The following is a 17005-nucleotide window of genomic DNA, read 5'->3' as shown; positions in this document are numbered from 1 at the left end:
TGCCCTGTGTCATTTGTCTAGTTCCAAAAGGAAGGTAGACACCTTAAGTTAATTGCCTTTTGAATGTGTAGGGGCTCAAATGAGCTCTAAATCCCCCCCCCTCCAGAATTCACACATGTACTTAATTGTAGATGCACTGTGAAAAGCTGATTGGAGCACATCTTATCCATCATGTCAATATCAAACACAAATAAACTCTTCACAGATCACTTTCCCTCCACCCTACCGCCCAGCCAAGAAAACAATAATTAATATCAGATGTTTGAATAATAAGGCAAAAACTGTGCATCAGAGAAGTACCCTTACATGAAAATATTTTAGCAACTGAGTTGTTTCTTTTGATTACTGGAGATTTGAGTGTGGATTCTCTTCTTTATCCATTTCAGATCTTAATTGCCTATTAGTGTTATTTCAATCAGTCCCAAGGACTCTCTGTGTTGGTAATTGGTGTGAATTCTTACCTCTGAAAGGCCTGAGTGAAAGACGGCCTTTTTGGAAGAGATTAGTATTTGTAGAGAGTAGGGATTTAGGGTTTAGATGTTAATCTGGTCTGGCCTGGGGGGATCCTTGATGTCAAATTGTCAGAAAAATCTGTTGCTAGTCTGTCTGGAAGTGGGATTGGATTCCTGCCAACCCACAGAGTGCATGTAGGCACAGTGACAGCTCAGGATTGAAATTGAATGAAGGTTAAAAAACGTTAATCAATAAATAATCACTTTTTAGATGTGTTCAAAACATTAACATACTTATAAGTTATATGTAATTGTCAAAATCTGGTCAGTATATGCATGGAGGAAGGTTCCTTCCTCCATGGTATATGCCTGTATACATGTATGTTTGCACTAGAGGGCTATGAGCCCTACATCAGTGGAATTTTGTGATAGCAGTTGCCATAGTGAGGTAATTTCTTTAAAGAAATGATATTGTGTTTTCCAGGCAGGATAGAGTTTGACAAATATTATAGGCATCCGATCAGTAATACTGTGGTAGGAATAAGAGGACATCGCTTTCATGTCACACTTTCTTTGTTTTGAACCAAGGATAATCTACAGTTTCCAGGAAGATTTTGTATCTTCTCTATATGTCTATGTACCATGGAGTATTTTTAACAGATAGTCAGCATTACCACAGAATGTCATAGTTCAAAAACATTTGGTGACTTATGGTTCGCCCCCCTTCCTGTTAATGGTTTCATGGGTGATTAGCATACCAGGTGTCAGCTGAAAACCCAGCCAAAGGTGTCAAATGGGGGCCAGAGGGCAGGACAGACCAGTGGAGAAGGAGAGAGCTGTTTACACGATCTCAAGTGATGCATAAATCATGTGTACAGTCAGTTGGGCCCAAAGATGGTATTGTGGCCCCGCTGTGAAGTCAGTGAATTCAACAGGGCCACAAGTTGGGGCAGTTGAGTTGCAGATAGGACGTGTGTGTGTGCTGTGGGGCTAAGCTGCGGCGGTACCAGTCCGCAGATCAAAGGGGAGAAGATCAGTGATCAATTGCTCCTTCACCAGGAGGTAAACTGGGGGACTTTTATGCCTGTTTGGCCCTCGTTAGGGGGCCCTTGCCCATCTGTTGAGAGATTGTCAAATTTTGTGCTTGCCAGCTGCACCATAAACTGATACTTTTCATGCCTGGACATGCCTGTATATTCACTCGGCTGTAACATTTTTACGAAGTGGTTCAAGTTCCCTTCTGCTGTGAGTAGTGTTGGAAAATCTTCAGGACTGAGGACAATTTTGTCTCCTAAATATTGAGGCAAAGACTGAGAGGATGATTGTGTCGAATCCTGTGCCAGGCATGTTGCGCTTCAGCACACTTGGTGCTCTGCTGGGCTGTCTGCTGTCTGGTTTCTCACCCCAAGTCTCACCATATCCCTTCACCCCTCCGTCATGGCCCTGCAGCTTCCAGGGGGCTGAGTCGGATCTAGGGGCAGGACAAAGTGAAGTAACACTGTCTGTCAGCATCCAGGGGGACCCGTTGTTTTATGTGCCTGGAAATTGGTATCAGGGTAAGTCTGATCCCAAGTATTTCACGTTACTTTTCATTTGTACAGGGGCCTCTGCGGACTTCCTTGTTTAGAAAGCTGTTCTTGTAATTAACAAAAACTGAACAAAATGAAAGGTTTAGGAAGAGGATGTGTTCCTCTCTTTTCATCTTTTAAAATGCATTCCACCTGAGAGACTTGGGAGACTAAGTAACAGTTGATATACCTTTCTTTGTAGCTCGGAAACTTTTGGTTTGGAATCTTTTATTTTTGCACACTTCTATCTTATAATTGGGCACACTTTGTGAGAAATTGATGTCTAACAGTTGAGTACTAAAATGTTCCATCTTTGTTTCAACTTCTGAGTACTGAGTTGACGTAAATAGAGAAAGGGCTTTAATTTGTGAAACTTTCAATTTTCACACTTCCTCTTTATGAAAAGGAAGAGTGAGTCAAGATTTTTTGTATTAAAATGTTCAGTTGAATACAAGAGCAAAGTTGATTTGATACAACGCTAGTATACTATACCTAACTCCACTACAAAGAAAACACACCAAATAGTTTTTTAAAAAAATGCTAGAAATTATCCACACCAAAGGTAAAGAGCACATCCCAGGCAGAAGATTTGTAGGCAATATAAAACAGTGAGGGCAGTCAACATTAATTTGACCTGATTTCTGGAAAGAATGTTGCCAATAAAAAAGAACCTATGCACTGTTCAGTTAAGAATTTGAGCCTATTTATTTTTTTGTCACAGTTTTGTTATATTTGTCTCATGTTTTTCGTTTCTCAAGACTAATTAAATTGCTAATTTAATTTTGAAACGGCAACAGCAGTCTTGGACAGCTAGATGATTTCAATTGTAGTTTACGTTTGGTATTCTACGAATCCTGTACTCTTAAATTGACCACTTGCAGTGCAGGTGGTTAAGTAAAATTTACAACCCAAGAAATATCAGTTTATATGTTCCTGAATGCCCAAAATCCTGCATTCAACTCTTTTGATTTATACTGCCCCCAATTTGTCATCTTGGATCCACTGAGCCTTTTTTAGAATTTCTCTTAGGATTTCAGAATGGATATTTCATAAGCTTGACAGTGCTGTTTCGGACAAAGATTTAGACCACCTGTATGCTAAAAAAAAAGTGCCTGTGTTGGCATCAAAGTGAAGCCACTTCATGCAGTGTTTGACAGGTGATATGATGCAGAACAGTCCAGGGTTTTAGGCTGGCTCTGTGCCAGTGAAGACTAACATATTTATACATGTAGGGAGGGATTTCTGCTTGATGGAGGTTGTGGGAGAAAAAAGCAGCTTAAGAGTAACAATGTGCAAAGTGAAGGTCAAGGTTTCCCCCGTGCGGTGTAAACGAGACTGATGAAATTCATGTAGATTTCTATCATATTTGATGACTTTTGGCAAGGATTGCCTGTTATTTTTTTTTTTATTCTGTCCTTGGTTAGTGTTAGCTGTTTTTTTCTTATCGGTATTTACCATTACATGTGTTCAAGGAAGAGGCCTTCATGTTAATTGTGTTTTGGCCAGACAGCAGATAACTAGCTCAACGTTGCACCTTAATCTGGACTTGTGGTGAAGTCCAACTTCTGTTACGGTAATTTTAAGTTTGAGTCCATTCCCGGATGAGTTTGGGCCCTGATAAATATGAAATGTAATTATTTTTCCCGTAGTGAGTCTCACATCGAGCACGGAGTTCAATGGCATCTCCATCATTGGCGTCTTTACATCCCAAACCCCGGGCAACTCGGTGGGGTCGCCGGATTCCAGTGGTCCCCTGCCAGGCATCACCTACATGTGCTCTTTGATTCATCAGCAGATGATTCGAGTACCCCAGAGAGATGCCGTTGCCTATTGGATTGCCCCTGCAGAGGGAAGTGGCTGCGTCAGTTTTATGTGAGTCAATCAAAGATTAATGATAAAACTTTCTACGTAAAAAGATCCACCTGTGTTTGTAGCAGTATCTATCTTGTAAAGAATTTCTCCAACACAGAATCTTACATCCTGCTACTTTCAGGACACCTGGGGCCAATTTCATAGAGCTGCTTAAGCACAAAATTTGCTTAAGCGCGAGAAACCCCGGGTTGATAAATCAGGTAACCAGCCAAAGCTCCATGTGATGTATATTGTTTGGAGATGGTATTTAACTGTGTTTTGGTTAGCGTGACAATAGATAGAGTTTGAGCTGGTAACCTTTGTTTTTGTAAGCAAGTTTTTCATGCTTAAGCAAATTTGTGCTTAAGCAGCTCTATGAAATTTGCCCCAGATGAATGTGCCTATCATTCATATTTACATGTATAACCAATAATCAAATGCATTCAGTACCATTGGCAGTGGCAGGTGGAGTAGGGCCACCAGTGCCCTCCTGCCACTCTTGGCAGGCCCTTTATTGGGCAGGGTTTAATGGATCAGTCTATTAATTAATGGACAGTGCCTAATGGTTCTAGACACTGTCTCCACTTTGAAAATTATTTCGTCACCGTTGGTCGATACTGCCTTCTAAAAGTTGCTAATCTCTCTCATTTTGGCCTCTGACACATCTCAAGTAAAGCCTGATTACAGTATGACAAACATCCCTCATCATTTCACTTCCATAATTCGTTCATTTATTAATTTCGTGTTCTTCCTCTTGACTTTTGTTAATTGTATTGTGACATTTAGCAATGTACACAGCGTAATTGTTCAATATGGAGATACGTGCAATTGTTGTCGATAAAATATGTAATCCATTTTATTCCTCCACATACATGTAACTGTAGACTCTTGTTTATTTAAAGTCATTTATGTTCTGTGCCACAGCCTACAGCTCCTGGGAACTCAAGTGGAATGTTTTCCTTTGACCCTCATGCCTCTGATTGAGCCCAACATTAATGCCCTCTCACAAGTGCCGGCATGTCACCCGGCAGACATTAACCGAATGTCCTGTTTTTAGAGTGGAAATGAAATGTTTGACAAAATAAACACGAAGCCGTCTGAACAGGCACATTGGAAGTAGTCTGAAATTGTCCTCGGGTTTCCTGTTATCATGGGTGGCTGGTCTAGGACTTTGCCAGCACTGTCTGGAGCCATGAAGCATGGGTGGCTAAGTTGGTTATTCCTGCAGAATCAAATTAACCCTATCAAGGTCCATTAGAGTTCTTTTCACAGGTCACTTAACTTTTCTGTAAAATCACCCAGACAATATCTTTCAAAAGGAATTAACTCAGAGACTAAACTGACATGACTTGGCCCAGAATCTACAAAAATTTTCTTACATATTATTACTTTCCCCAATTAGAACGAACAAGCGCAACACGGAGTGTGCCAAATATATGTATTTTTTGAGTCAGGGATCATATAAGCATGACTACTTTTCATTTTAAATTTGTCAGTTGACCACAAGGGAATCTGACCAACCTCTAACCTTGCTGTCAATCAAAACCAACTTAATTTTCCACCCCGGTAAATCTCTCCAATAGGGTGACTGCTTTCCTTGGACAGCAGACGATTCTAAAGGACGCTTTAGCTTTGCAACTTTGTGAGAGGGGAATGCCATCATCTGAACCATTCAGACCCCAGTTAGGTACATACACATAAGTTATTTCACATTTTTAAAGTTCAAACATTCTTAACGTTGTATAATGTACGTTTGGAACTTTTTTAAGGCGTCATTGAGTTTAATGATCATCTATGAGTTTACACAAAATGTAAAATACACAGGTCACTCAGAGAAATCATCCAATAACCTTTTATAGTTGCAGAAAACTGGGTTTTAAATGTAGATTTCCCCTTGTTTCCAAGAGTTTGAACGGATCTAAACTGCCTGGTGGGGTGGTAATGTCTCCGAATGATCTTTGCACATGTGTCTGATGTAGACTTCACAGAAAAGTGACAGTGACAAGTGGCGGCATGCAGGACAAAGTTGACCTTCAAAAACATTAATCTCCATGGACTACTTCCAAGACATTAATTTCATATTCAAAATGTGGCTTACCTAGATTTGTCTCCAACATATGTCAAAGTGATTGATATTTTGACATGCCACAGTTCCACATGACTAGTTTGGCAGTGGATCATGCGGTTATCTAACGGCAGGTTTTCCCAACTAACCCAAGCCCCCTTTTCCACATGTATTAAATCTCTCCCATTTCCTGTTTTTTTGGCATTGCACTTCATTTCTTCCGGTGACAAAATTCAGAAATCTGGAAAAATTTGGGATTGCTGCCCAGCTGGCATTCCGTCTCAAATCAGCAGGAAAAGTAAACAAAAACTTGTTTCAAAGGCCTTGGGTCAAAGGTCAGGAAACCGAATCGCCCTGCATGGAAGACTTTTTGGTGATCTTTTTTTTTTGCATGTGCGTAAATGCTTGTCATGTTTATTCGGTTTGAGAAAATAAACAAGTCGGCAAGTGTAACGGAGCATCCACTAAATTAAGCGCCGGGAAAGATTTATGTGAGAGACTCTATTCCTTAGTTCTCTGGAATTTCGAGAGTAGAGATGAGCCACTGAAAATCAATGATGCTGAGAGAGCGCCTCATTTGAGAAATCGGCGGAAGGATGGGCAAACATGATTGATGCGTCGTGTGGGAAAGCGCCCCCTATGGACGGAGGTGCACTGTCGTCGGCATCACTGACATTCTGTTTTTGCCTGTTTGTGACAGCGTCCGTGCACAGTGATGGGGTGATCCTAAGAGATGACTTTGATTCCTCGGAAGCCCTCGACTACACCGTCTGGTGAGTACTGCTACAAGTCACCTAGATAGCTGTGTTTATTCGCATGGGACTGTGCACGGTTGAATAGAAGGAATCAAAGGCAGTTTAATTGGTTATACACGAATGGGGGAGGTGATTTGTGACCGGCTCTAGAAAAATGGGTAATAAGTCGCCAGATTCAGGTTATGAGTTTTTGATATGGCTGGATTCTGTCCATCAAAAGCTACAATTCACTATGACGTTGTGCGCTGCGTTCCAGAGATATATGGACATTTGTCCACATTTTCGGATTCAATAAAAGCGCTTTTCAAGAAAAAGCTCATAATGTGTAGCACTTGGAAACACAATGCTAGATAGGATTTCCTACTGAATGATCAATTTTTCATCTTTATTCATCAGTATCCATGTTTGTAATCACAATTCAGAAAATATAAATATTATAGAAGCTAAGAAAGGAAAAAACACAAAATCACAATTTTGAAGAAATTTTGCCCTCTCCAAATAGAACAGGCCATTACCTGTTTTGGCATTGCACGACTTATTACCCTTTTTTTGCAGAGCGGGTCACATTTATGTCATGCCTGGTGTTACTTATTCACAGGTCAGAATTACACGGCGGCAACATCAGCAATACCTGCGGCACAGTTCTCCATGGTAACGCCATGGTCTTCTGTAACCGGCTCGGGAGTAGAGACTTGAGCACCGTTCACTTGAATCTCACCTCAGCGTCTGTCCTACAGTTTGCTCTGAGTGAGTTTGCTCCAAATAAAAGTGCATTCATTGCCAATTAAATATTATTATTTCTTAAATGAGTTTGGCCTTGCTTGGACATGTTGCAATGTATTCTACAGCGAGTCTGTAGATATTGAAACAGCCTTTCTGACACAGTGTGTTTGGTAGTTTTGCCTTAACCAAAACTCAATTTCTCCTTCGAACTTTATTTTTGTTTCCATTGGAGCTGATATTTTTGGGCAGTCTTATGCTTGTCTTGATTGTTTCCATAATGGTTTCACGCACAGGGAATATTACATACATGTAAATGAATTCTGCATGGCCAAATATTAGCTGTTCTCTTTTAATCTCTTAAATATCGAAACAATTTTTGAAAGGATAATTGCTTTTCTATGTATGACATATTTCCAGGGAGTGAGAAAACGAAAATGTTGCTTGAAAGAAATCTTTTTTTGAAACAAAACTTGACATTTCGATTTCCTGCAGCTGTTAAGAAACAAGGGAATTCCTCTCCTTTTGTACAATACTGGATTTCTGCGAGTTCCAAAACCTTAATTTGTTATTGCGTTCTTTGAAGCAGAAATAAAAAGTACTCCGTAGACTGAGGAAAAGAAGGTAAAAACTCACCTACATGTATTTGTCAAACAGAACTTCACAACCCCTCTGATGTAGGCTATGCGTAGGTTCACTGATAAGGTAGTGGAAAAGTGGTTAAGTGTAAAAACAGGACGAGAGGTGAACTAAAAGGTCAGATACATGTAGATTGTATTGATTTGACATATGCTGGACACATTTTCTTGTCGCCATAAGACTTCCCAGATTGGCACACGTCCACCTTCAGACATGGTTGGTTTTTTTTGTAAACTGTTTGCCAGGTTGAAATAATTAAATTAAACTGAAAAGTCATGTCTTGTTTAGGACAGATGTCTAAGTTAATAGTAGACCAGGCCCGATATGCTCTAGTTTAGGGAAGAAATGCGCCAAATTGGTTAAAGTCGTTTCGTGGTTGAAGATAATGGACACAATCAAACGAGGTTAAATGCTAGGCTTGGACAGGTCATTATAGTCCCCACTGTGAGCCTTGAAAGACTCTGACAGACCTTGAATACGTCATAGACACTTTCAGGCAGTTATTTCTCTTCTGTTGAATATTCCAGTTTCTACTGATTCCTTCCAGTAGCCAGAGAAGGATTGCAAATGGAGGCGGCGGAGCAGTAAAAGTTTCAATTATGGCGTTCAATTTTACCAAGAACATCATGAGAGAAGTTAGCTTCATGTATCTGAAGGATTTAAATTCAGTTTGAAAACGAAATAGTAAAATGGAATGGTGGAATTCTGTCTCAGACTGGCATCAGTGTCGACCCTTTGACGTTTGTGTGCTGTGATGACTAAGTTTTAAACAAACGCAAATTAACATAACTGTTGGTTACCCTCAATGACAGTGCCAACTGTGGCCACAGATTAAATGTACTTTGTTTTTGCTGTGAAAACCTTCAAAAATAAAGTGTTATTAGAGACATAACCTAGTTTGCTTATCAGAAATCACTATCTAGAATTGTTTGGATTTTATTGTAGCTTTTCTTTGGAAAGTTTCAGTGAAACTAACTTCATTTGGCAGAAAAAATATAAGGCAGAACAGTAACCAGAAACTTTCCAGTTCTTTCATGTGAACAGTGTTTGAGTTAACTTTCAACAGGCGGTAATGCTTCTGAATGGAAAATGGTTTTAACTGTGTATACACAGCTAACTGTAAGCCTAGTTCTTGATTCCCTCTGGGCAAAGTTTATGTCCTTGGTTGACCTTGCCATGTGACTGAGTTCATGATTGTACCCCATCCCAAAGTGACCCGCTTAATTCCGCTTCATTAAGAGGTAATCTGTTGCCAAGGCCTCCTGATGATTTGAGTCCAAATTGTTTGTATATCATGGTGAGGATTGATCAAGTTCACAGTCTGGGGCTTTTGAGGTTTGCCCTCCAGTGGAGTTGACTTTTTCAACAGTTTTTTTTTTTCCCGCCCGTTTTCAGTTGCTGTTTGAGATAATGTTTTCATCCTGAATCATTTTCCAGATTCAAGTCAAATCTAACAACTGTTGCTTTCGTTTCAGTTTGCCTGTGGATTCGATAGACTTTTATGTATCATTTTGCCTGCTTTGACAGTGTTAAACCTGAATTCAAAAGACTTTGAGAGACTAGTTTCATTTTTTGGCCAAGTTGTTGTCCACATTGTCGTCTTTTCTGGATGGACATGGCTTATGATGTCATTTTTTTTTCTCACTGAAGTCCAAACTTTAAGGCATTTCCTTCAAAGTTCTTGTTGTTTAGTTTGTTTTCTTTTTTTATTTGCATCCCTCCCTCAGTTTGATTTGCTGAAATATTACTACATCTTTTCCTAAATCCGACTCAGGGAGACCAGTCATTTCTCAGAATTGTTTGCAGCTTCAGGAAATTTGTAACCTTGGCTGTTGCAACACATCCCTGTCTAATTTCTGTGTTTGGCCTTCAATTTGATTGCGCATGTTGTCACTTACTGCTTTTATGTGACCCCTGAGACCAGTCATTCCTGGTTTATTTTGGGGTTTTGGTAAAACTGTCTCTTCTGATTCATAATGATACAGGTGTATGTACATGGTATGTTGATGTGATTTAATTCTAGAACGCCTGTCTGAAACGAGTGTTAAAGATTTTATGATGGCTTAAACACAATGTGACTCATCTTGAGCACAGTGTGACTCATCCTGAGGCAATTTGTTACCAAAGTTTAACAAAATGAGTCACAAGTCACCAGAGGGATTAAAAGTCCCTTAATAGACTTTTGCATCATGTAAATCGATTTGAACCATCAACATTTTTCATCTTCATAGTGTTCATATCAAAACAGATCTTGTTTACAGCTCTTTTAAACTTCAAACTTACACAAAATTGCCAAAAATATGGCCTTAAGAGTCATTTTGAGGGATCCAATCACATTTTGAATCAGAGCAAATTTCAGAATTTGTGTGGAACTCGTCTACTTCTCGGGTGTTATTTCTTCCAGGTTCAGGTGTTTGTACGCCGGGTATCGGTGATTACAGCCTGTCTGTGTCCTACGCTGTCAATGATCGCGTGGACTGGCATCTGATTGAGAAAATCAGGTGAGTAGGTGACCCAAGGCAAGGTAGAGTTCTCAGAAGCAGATTTATCCTCCTTCCTCGTTTTTATTACAAAAGAGACACATTTTTGTCGTCTTTGTTTGCCCTTGACTGGTTGCTAAGTACATGTAACTTTAAAATCAGAAATTCTTATTATGGTTATGTCCAACTTATATTTGGGTTCGCCTCTATTTTCGGTGCCCCCATTTCATAAATTCCAGGTTCCCCCTTTATGAAAATTTTCAACCTACTATTCTATTTCAGATCACAATAAAAACACTGGAATGCAGAATATTTCTAAATTTAAGTGCAGGATTTTTGGAGTATTAAAATTGGAGGATTTCTGACTGTTTGGGTTAAAATATCTCGCAGTTGTTTAATTAACAATGAATAAGTGATAATTTTTCACCGACCACGGTGTCTGGCACATTTGATATATTTTTCAAGGATAGTTTCATGAAACTGGTGTCAAAACCTGCCTGGGACATCATTCAACAACTTGGCTAGGTTAGAACAACTTTCCAAGGTTTTGACACAGATGAGAAAATATATGGCAGTGATCAGAAAGACGGAATGGAGGCTGGATTCACAGTGCAAAGGCTGTCAAGGATAATGAGAAAGGAGATTGCAAACCTTCCCTTCTTCATTTTCCCCCCTTTCCCTAGAGTCCCCACAGATGGCCACACCACCATTCACATCATCCACCTGCCGGCCGCAGCTCGTCAGCCGGATGTGTGCCTACGTTTGCATCAGGACCTGGCCATGGACGTCCACAGCTTCTTTGGCTGTTGGGCTTTAGATAATGTCCTCATCACCAGCACTGCCCACAGACCCACTGTGCTGGAGGAGGACTTTGACCCTATTGCTATGGACAATTGGCTCTTCTTCCCGAGCGGAAACATCAGGGTGGGTGGTCTTGTGAATGGTCTTGTGAGTGGTCTTGTGACTGGTCTTGTGAATGGTTTTGTGAATGGTCTTGTGAATGGTCTTTGTCTTGTGAGTGGTCTTGTGAGTGGTCTTGTGACTGGTCTTGTAAGTGGTCTTGTGAATGGTCTTGTGACTGGACTTGGTCTTGTGAGTGGTCTTGTGACTGGTCTTGTGAGTGGTCTTGTGAGCGGTCTTGTGACTTGTCTTGTGACTGGTCTTGTGACTGGTCTTGTGACTGGACTTGGTCTTGTGAATGGCCTTGTGATCATCGGAACACAACACTGATCCTTAGGACGAGTTTCAAGTTCTTGTTATAGACAGCCAGGGGTTATTTCACAAAACACTGTAATGTATCATTTCTCACCATAAGCTATGACGGATAACCCATTGCATCTCACAGTGATTCTAAGAAACAATTTTGAACTTACAATTGATTGAGTTGTCCCGATCATCATTCCCCCTGGAGATTTAAAATGGTCACTTCCATTTCATTTTCCAGTTGTTTCTCTGTTCTGCCTGGTTTTGTCATATACCACGTCCCATATGGCCGACAGTGAGTGATGCAAGTGTCATTGGATGAATGCCACAACTGCCACAGTTCTCAGATTCTCTGAATTAGAAGCAATTGTAGTATTTCACTAAATGTTTCTACTTTTTGATCTTTCAGTCTGCTTGTCACTCTGAAGGTGAGGCTCTCTTCTTCCACAGCCCTGATGAAAGTGTCCAGGACATCTATCAGTTTGTCACCACTCATGATCTGGACCTCTACATGCCTGCATCCAGTCTCATCCTTGAAGAACATATCCATGGCGATAGGTTGCCACCAGAGTAAGCTGCTGTAGCTGAGGGACTGCCCCACCCGCCCCAAAAGAGGACTTTGGTCTTGGTTTTGTTGAACTTATGAAGGAACATACCTCCGCACATTAACTTCAATTTCTTGGCAAGCCTCTTGGTACCACATCATTTTGTCTTTTAAGGCCATGTAGTATATTTTTGTGTGTAGCCGTGAAGAGAGTATGTTGGGTTTGTGCTAACAGTTAGATTGAACATACCCTGCATTTCAGCTGTACCGTTTACCTTGTGTGCCGCAATTGTGTCACATTAAAGTAATCCTTTACCACCTGTGAAGTCTCTTATAGACTGTAATGTTATAAGGTTAGTGGGAGTGAGCTTTCTTTCATTAAGAAACTTCTGCGAACTTTTGACTTTTTGTTTGCATTTAGTTTTAAGAAAAATACATTCACCTTTCTCTTTCCAGTTGGAACGTCACTGGTGGCCACGTGAGTCAGATGTGTGGCACTGTGCACTCTGGTTCTTCGCTGGTATTCAGCGGTGATGGAGAGCGGTTAGCCTGTACCCAGTACATCAACGCAACCGAAGCTGGCAACTTGAGATTCTACTTCGCAATGGGTACAATGAATTGAAGATGCTCATTCTCTTGATAGCTTCCTTTGACAATGACGTCACACTGACGCCAAAGATGAGTTGAACATGAGTGATTTACCCATGTATTGGCTGTGCATGAGTACGCCAGGCTGACTCCCTGGTTCCTGCCTCGGTTATTATTCAAAGTTAGGACTACAGTGGTGGGACTGGGAACGGACTACCTGCCTTCCCAGGTATATTTGAATAGATGTGAATAGTGGAGGGGCAATTATCAACCAATCAACTCTGCCTTACCATGGAAGATTATTTCTACATAACAGAATGTCTTCCCGCAAGATAAGCAAGTTTAAGAAATGTATCTGTGAATGATACTTTCCCTTGTGAAGCCGGGTTCTGCAACTTCCCTTTTCTTTGGTTGACTTCATCGTTTTGACCATTTCCCTCGGTGGTAGTAAATATGAGCTTTGTGTTTTCTTTTGATAAGGTGGAGGCTCTTGTGATCCTGCCGATTCCATGGATGTCCAAGTGGAGGTATTAGCTCATGTTGACGGGATGCAAGCACCCATCCTGCTAAACACCTTGGCCTATAACTCCTACCGGGTAAGAAACTCAAAGAGTTTTTAGCAAAATGTCCCCACTGGAACATTTTTTAATCTCCAACTATATTAACTTGTTCAAATTTTCATAGGCTGTTTAGAATAACTGAGTACTTTTTTTTTGAGAATGCTGAATGGGACAGAAAAATTTTGAGTAACAAGAAAGACTGATAGCAGGGCAGCTAAGAAAAAGCTACAGTTCTTTCTGATAGTTATTTTATTCTGTGATTTCAAACACTCTATTTACTGCACAGAAACCCCAGCCTATCTCTGTGGCTATCCCATCTGCCGCCCGCTCCCCGGCGACAAAGTTCTGCCTCCAGCAACGGATCCACCACGGCCTGAATCGCAACGTCTGGGCAGTGGACGAATTCCTCATATTGCCGTGGCGACCGGATCGCATCACCCACCATCTGCAGTTTGATATCAGCCTGGCGTGCAGTTCGGACGAGGTGCCGGCCTTGGATGGAAGTGCCGTTCACGTGGAATTCTCCACGGATCGGGGCCGGTCATGGTCCCTGGTGAGAGGCCAATGCCACCCAGGTACTTGCCAAGGCTCAGTTATTGCCGAGAGCTCGGTCTATGGTTCAGAAGATGTTCAGGAGGGGTAAGTCACTCGGTTAAATAGTCACCCAAACTCTTTTGCCACTTAGAAAAATTGAAAGCACAGAAATTATTCAAGGTGGAACACTGTATGATATTTTGCAGGCAAAGCAGGTTTTTATAGCAAAAGTTTGGCTCTGCCTTACAAGTTAATTTTATGTATTTTTGTCAGTTTGGCCCCACTGATCTCTTACACAGAGTCAAATTTATTCAGTGTGTTTTTTTGTAATTGACCATGGTTTTTTTAAGTTTAATGTTTATAAAGAATTTGTAAAGTTTGTTTAAAACCAAAGTGTTTGTTTGTCTGTAGATATGGCAGAGCAAGGCGTTTTGGTCTTAACTTTCATATCCTTGATATCAGTAAAAATTAAGAACTATCTTGGTAAAGATCGCATAAACCTTCCAATGATATCTGAACATGTGAGAGATGTTATGCATTTCTATCAAGGCTTTTTATTGACGCCAGCTTGATAAGTTGCACTTCAAGTACAAGTTTTCATTTGTCATAAGCTTCTTTTACCTATTTTCCTTCAGTTGGACGCGTGTGATCTTGCCCCTGCCTTCCACAGCTCTGACTTCAAGTGCCCGCTTCCGCTGGAGACAAGCCCAACCCACCCCACAGACAAAGTGGGCCATCGATAACGGTGAGAAACCCAGGATGAATCTGTAGCCCTTTGAATGTCCATCTCCCTTTGTGCATTGAAAACTGTCAGCCGGCTTAACGTCTAGTGTCAGCCACTCTCAACACTATTCAGAATTGGTCATTGTGCTTAATAGCTCCCATTGAAGGTAATCTGCCAACCAGAAAATGAGTAACTTGAGCATGGGTTTTTTGAGACCTGGGGAAGTTAAATCAAGTAGGTGGCTTATCTAATGACCCCATATTCAGGGAGGTCTTCTGAAAAGGCTTTCAAGTGTTGGTGGCACTAAGTATGTCCAACGTCTGTAGTCTGATAAGATGTGTTCTTGGTGCATGTGGTCTTTGTCAGGACCGTTTATCAGCTTAGTTCCATTGTATGTAAACGAGGGCATCCACAGAAATGCAAGTGGCAGTGTGTAAACAAATCTTGAGAGTTCTCTTCAGACCTGAGTCCTTTGCAGCCGCAATTTGAGACCTGATGGAGAAAGGCAGTGATGGAGATGCAGGAGTTGTTATCTCAAATCTTGTGCTTGTCTTGCTTGACAGTGTACATCGGCGACGCCTGCTCAGATCACATGTGCAATGGCCATGGGAGATGTACATCCCAGGGCTGCAGGTATGTACTGTGGAAAATTGAAGGAGAACAAAGCGGTGGAGAATTCTGTTCGGCCTTTGCACAAATGTTTCACTCAGAAAAATGTTTCACTCAGAAAAAATTTACCCAAGATTGATTTCGGGGTTTTTTTTTACTATTGGTTAAACTATTTCTGTGACGTCCCACTATTGTGGAAAACACTGGTTATTTTCTTGAATCTGCTGCAATCTGTACATTCGTATGGAACCGTAGATGCCATAGATTGGTCAAAGATTTTTGTGAATACACAATTCTTGCACTGCCGAAATGGGGTGAAAATGGAGAACAAATTGAAAAAAGAAAACGGCAATGTTACAAACAAGCACCACACTGTAAGTTTGTTAGAGTATGTTGTCGCCATTTAAATGGGTGTTGAACAGAACATATCAAAATGGATACTAAAGACAAATCCAATAATCAAGTAATCCAAAGTGAAACAATATAATAGGAGCCAAAATATATGTGTCAATAATTTTCATGCATTTTGATTAAACTTATATATCAAACTTTGCTATTCCCTTTATTACATAATCACCAGCTGTTTGGAGAAATAGCCGGAGAATAGAAAAAGTCAGAGAGTAGACTCGGAACTTTGAATTCCTGCGAAGAAAGTGTTGTCTTCGCCTCGCCCATTCATTGCTTGTCATGTCATGCTTTCTCCATGACAGACCTTGAGCAAGAAGTGTCACGGAAAACTTCATGTTTCTGATTTTACTTTCCTCTGGTTGTGACATATTGACCCAGATGTGACGAGGACTTCGCCGGCCACGACTGCCGTGTGCCCCTCTCTGTGCTGCCCACCAATTTCACAGAGAATTTTGAAAACTTCGACGCCGAGATGGACTTTAAGTTCTCCACCCTTCGCGGGGGCATTGTGGGATATGACTGCGGGGTGCTGGCATCAGGCAAGGCACTGGTCTTTAATCAAGCTGGCAAGAGAGAGATTATTACACAGGAACTCGACAGCACCAACAGTCGGTATGACAATTGCTAATTAACTGTTGTTGAAAATAAAGAGGCTGTTTGGTGACTACATCCTGTTATTGAGGCATTCTCTCCAACTCTGTGGAATTGTAAAAAGGTGGAATTTTCTGTTCTAGCTAGGTTCATGCTTTTTTTTTTCATCTGAAAAAAAGAGGGTTCTTGAATTGGAAACAAAATAGTCAGAAGACCAACACAGTTGATGGACTTGAGAAGTTCAGAGCAGATTGGAAGTTTGAAAATTTAAGCATTCCCAATTGATGACTAGGAAATAGTGGGCATGACGACAAAAATGCTGAGAATAAGTTTGTAATACACAGCTTGTTTAACTTTTTACACCCTAGGTTTTTGCAGTTTACTGTTCGTATAGGCAGCCAGTCCAGTATTGGCACCTGTGCATCTCCCGACGACCAATCAGAGAGCTTACTGCTGTTCTACAGCTGTGACAATGGCATTGAATGGCAGCTGCTGAAACACATGGGACATAACGCGTACAAAACTCCCAGGCAAGCTCAAAATATGATTTCTTTAAAAAAAAATTATTTGCCCTGAAAAGTTCTCTTTCAGTTGCTTCTGTTGATAGGGTTGTTCTGCTGAAAAAAGAACTCATTAACTACAGTGTAGTACCGTATTTTCATTTAAAATCATAAAAATTAGCCTTACAAAATTTTAAATGAGAAAATGTAAACT

At 40.8% G+C, this 17005-nt stretch overlaps 1 protein-coding gene across 3 annotated transcripts in view; it reads left to right on the top strand.

Moving 5' to 3' along the window:
* Positions 1 to 17005, top strand: part of LOC110982067 (reelin-like) — a 51348-nt gene that overhangs the window by 2393 nt on the left and 31950 nt on the right. Inside the window, exons 2-16 of one of the 3 annotated variants that reach the window (XM_087135345.1) lie at positions 1206 to 2008; positions 3670 to 3892; positions 5455 to 5558; positions 6637 to 6709; positions 7290 to 7438; positions 10455 to 10551; positions 11214 to 11454; positions 12143 to 12303; positions 12734 to 12885; positions 13346 to 13461; positions 13712 to 14064; positions 14595 to 14704; positions 15247 to 15316; positions 16079 to 16312; positions 16660 to 16821. In XM_087135345.1, coding sequence (XP_086991471.1) covers positions 1771 to 2008; positions 3670 to 3892; positions 5455 to 5558; positions 6637 to 6709; positions 7290 to 7438; positions 10455 to 10551; positions 11214 to 11454; positions 12143 to 12303; positions 12734 to 12885; positions 13346 to 13461; positions 13712 to 14064; positions 14595 to 14704; positions 15247 to 15316; positions 16079 to 16312; positions 16660 to 16821 — 2483 coding nt within the window. In that variant the 5' untranslated portion in view covers positions 1206 to 1770. The remainder of the gene's footprint in view (positions 1 to 1205; positions 2009 to 3669; positions 3893 to 5454; positions 5559 to 6636; positions 6710 to 7289; positions 7439 to 10454; positions 10552 to 11213; positions 11455 to 12142; positions 12304 to 12733; positions 12886 to 13345; positions 13462 to 13711; positions 14065 to 14594; positions 14705 to 15246; positions 15317 to 16078; positions 16313 to 16659; positions 16822 to 17005) is intronic. The other 2 variants (XM_087135346.1, XM_087135347.1) reach the window with 2 other exon arrangements.

This window comes from Acanthaster planci, linkage group LG04, assembly GCF_054643075.1.
Source record: "Acanthaster planci isolate LZ-2023a linkage group LG04, COTS_SCS, whole genome shotgun sequence".
NCBI classification, from domain to species: Eukaryota; Metazoa; Echinodermata; class Asteroidea; order Valvatida; family Acanthasteridae; genus Acanthaster; species Acanthaster planci.
The sequence above is the reverse complement of the archived record's forward strand: the minus strand, read 5'-3'. Positions and strand labels throughout refer to the sequence as shown.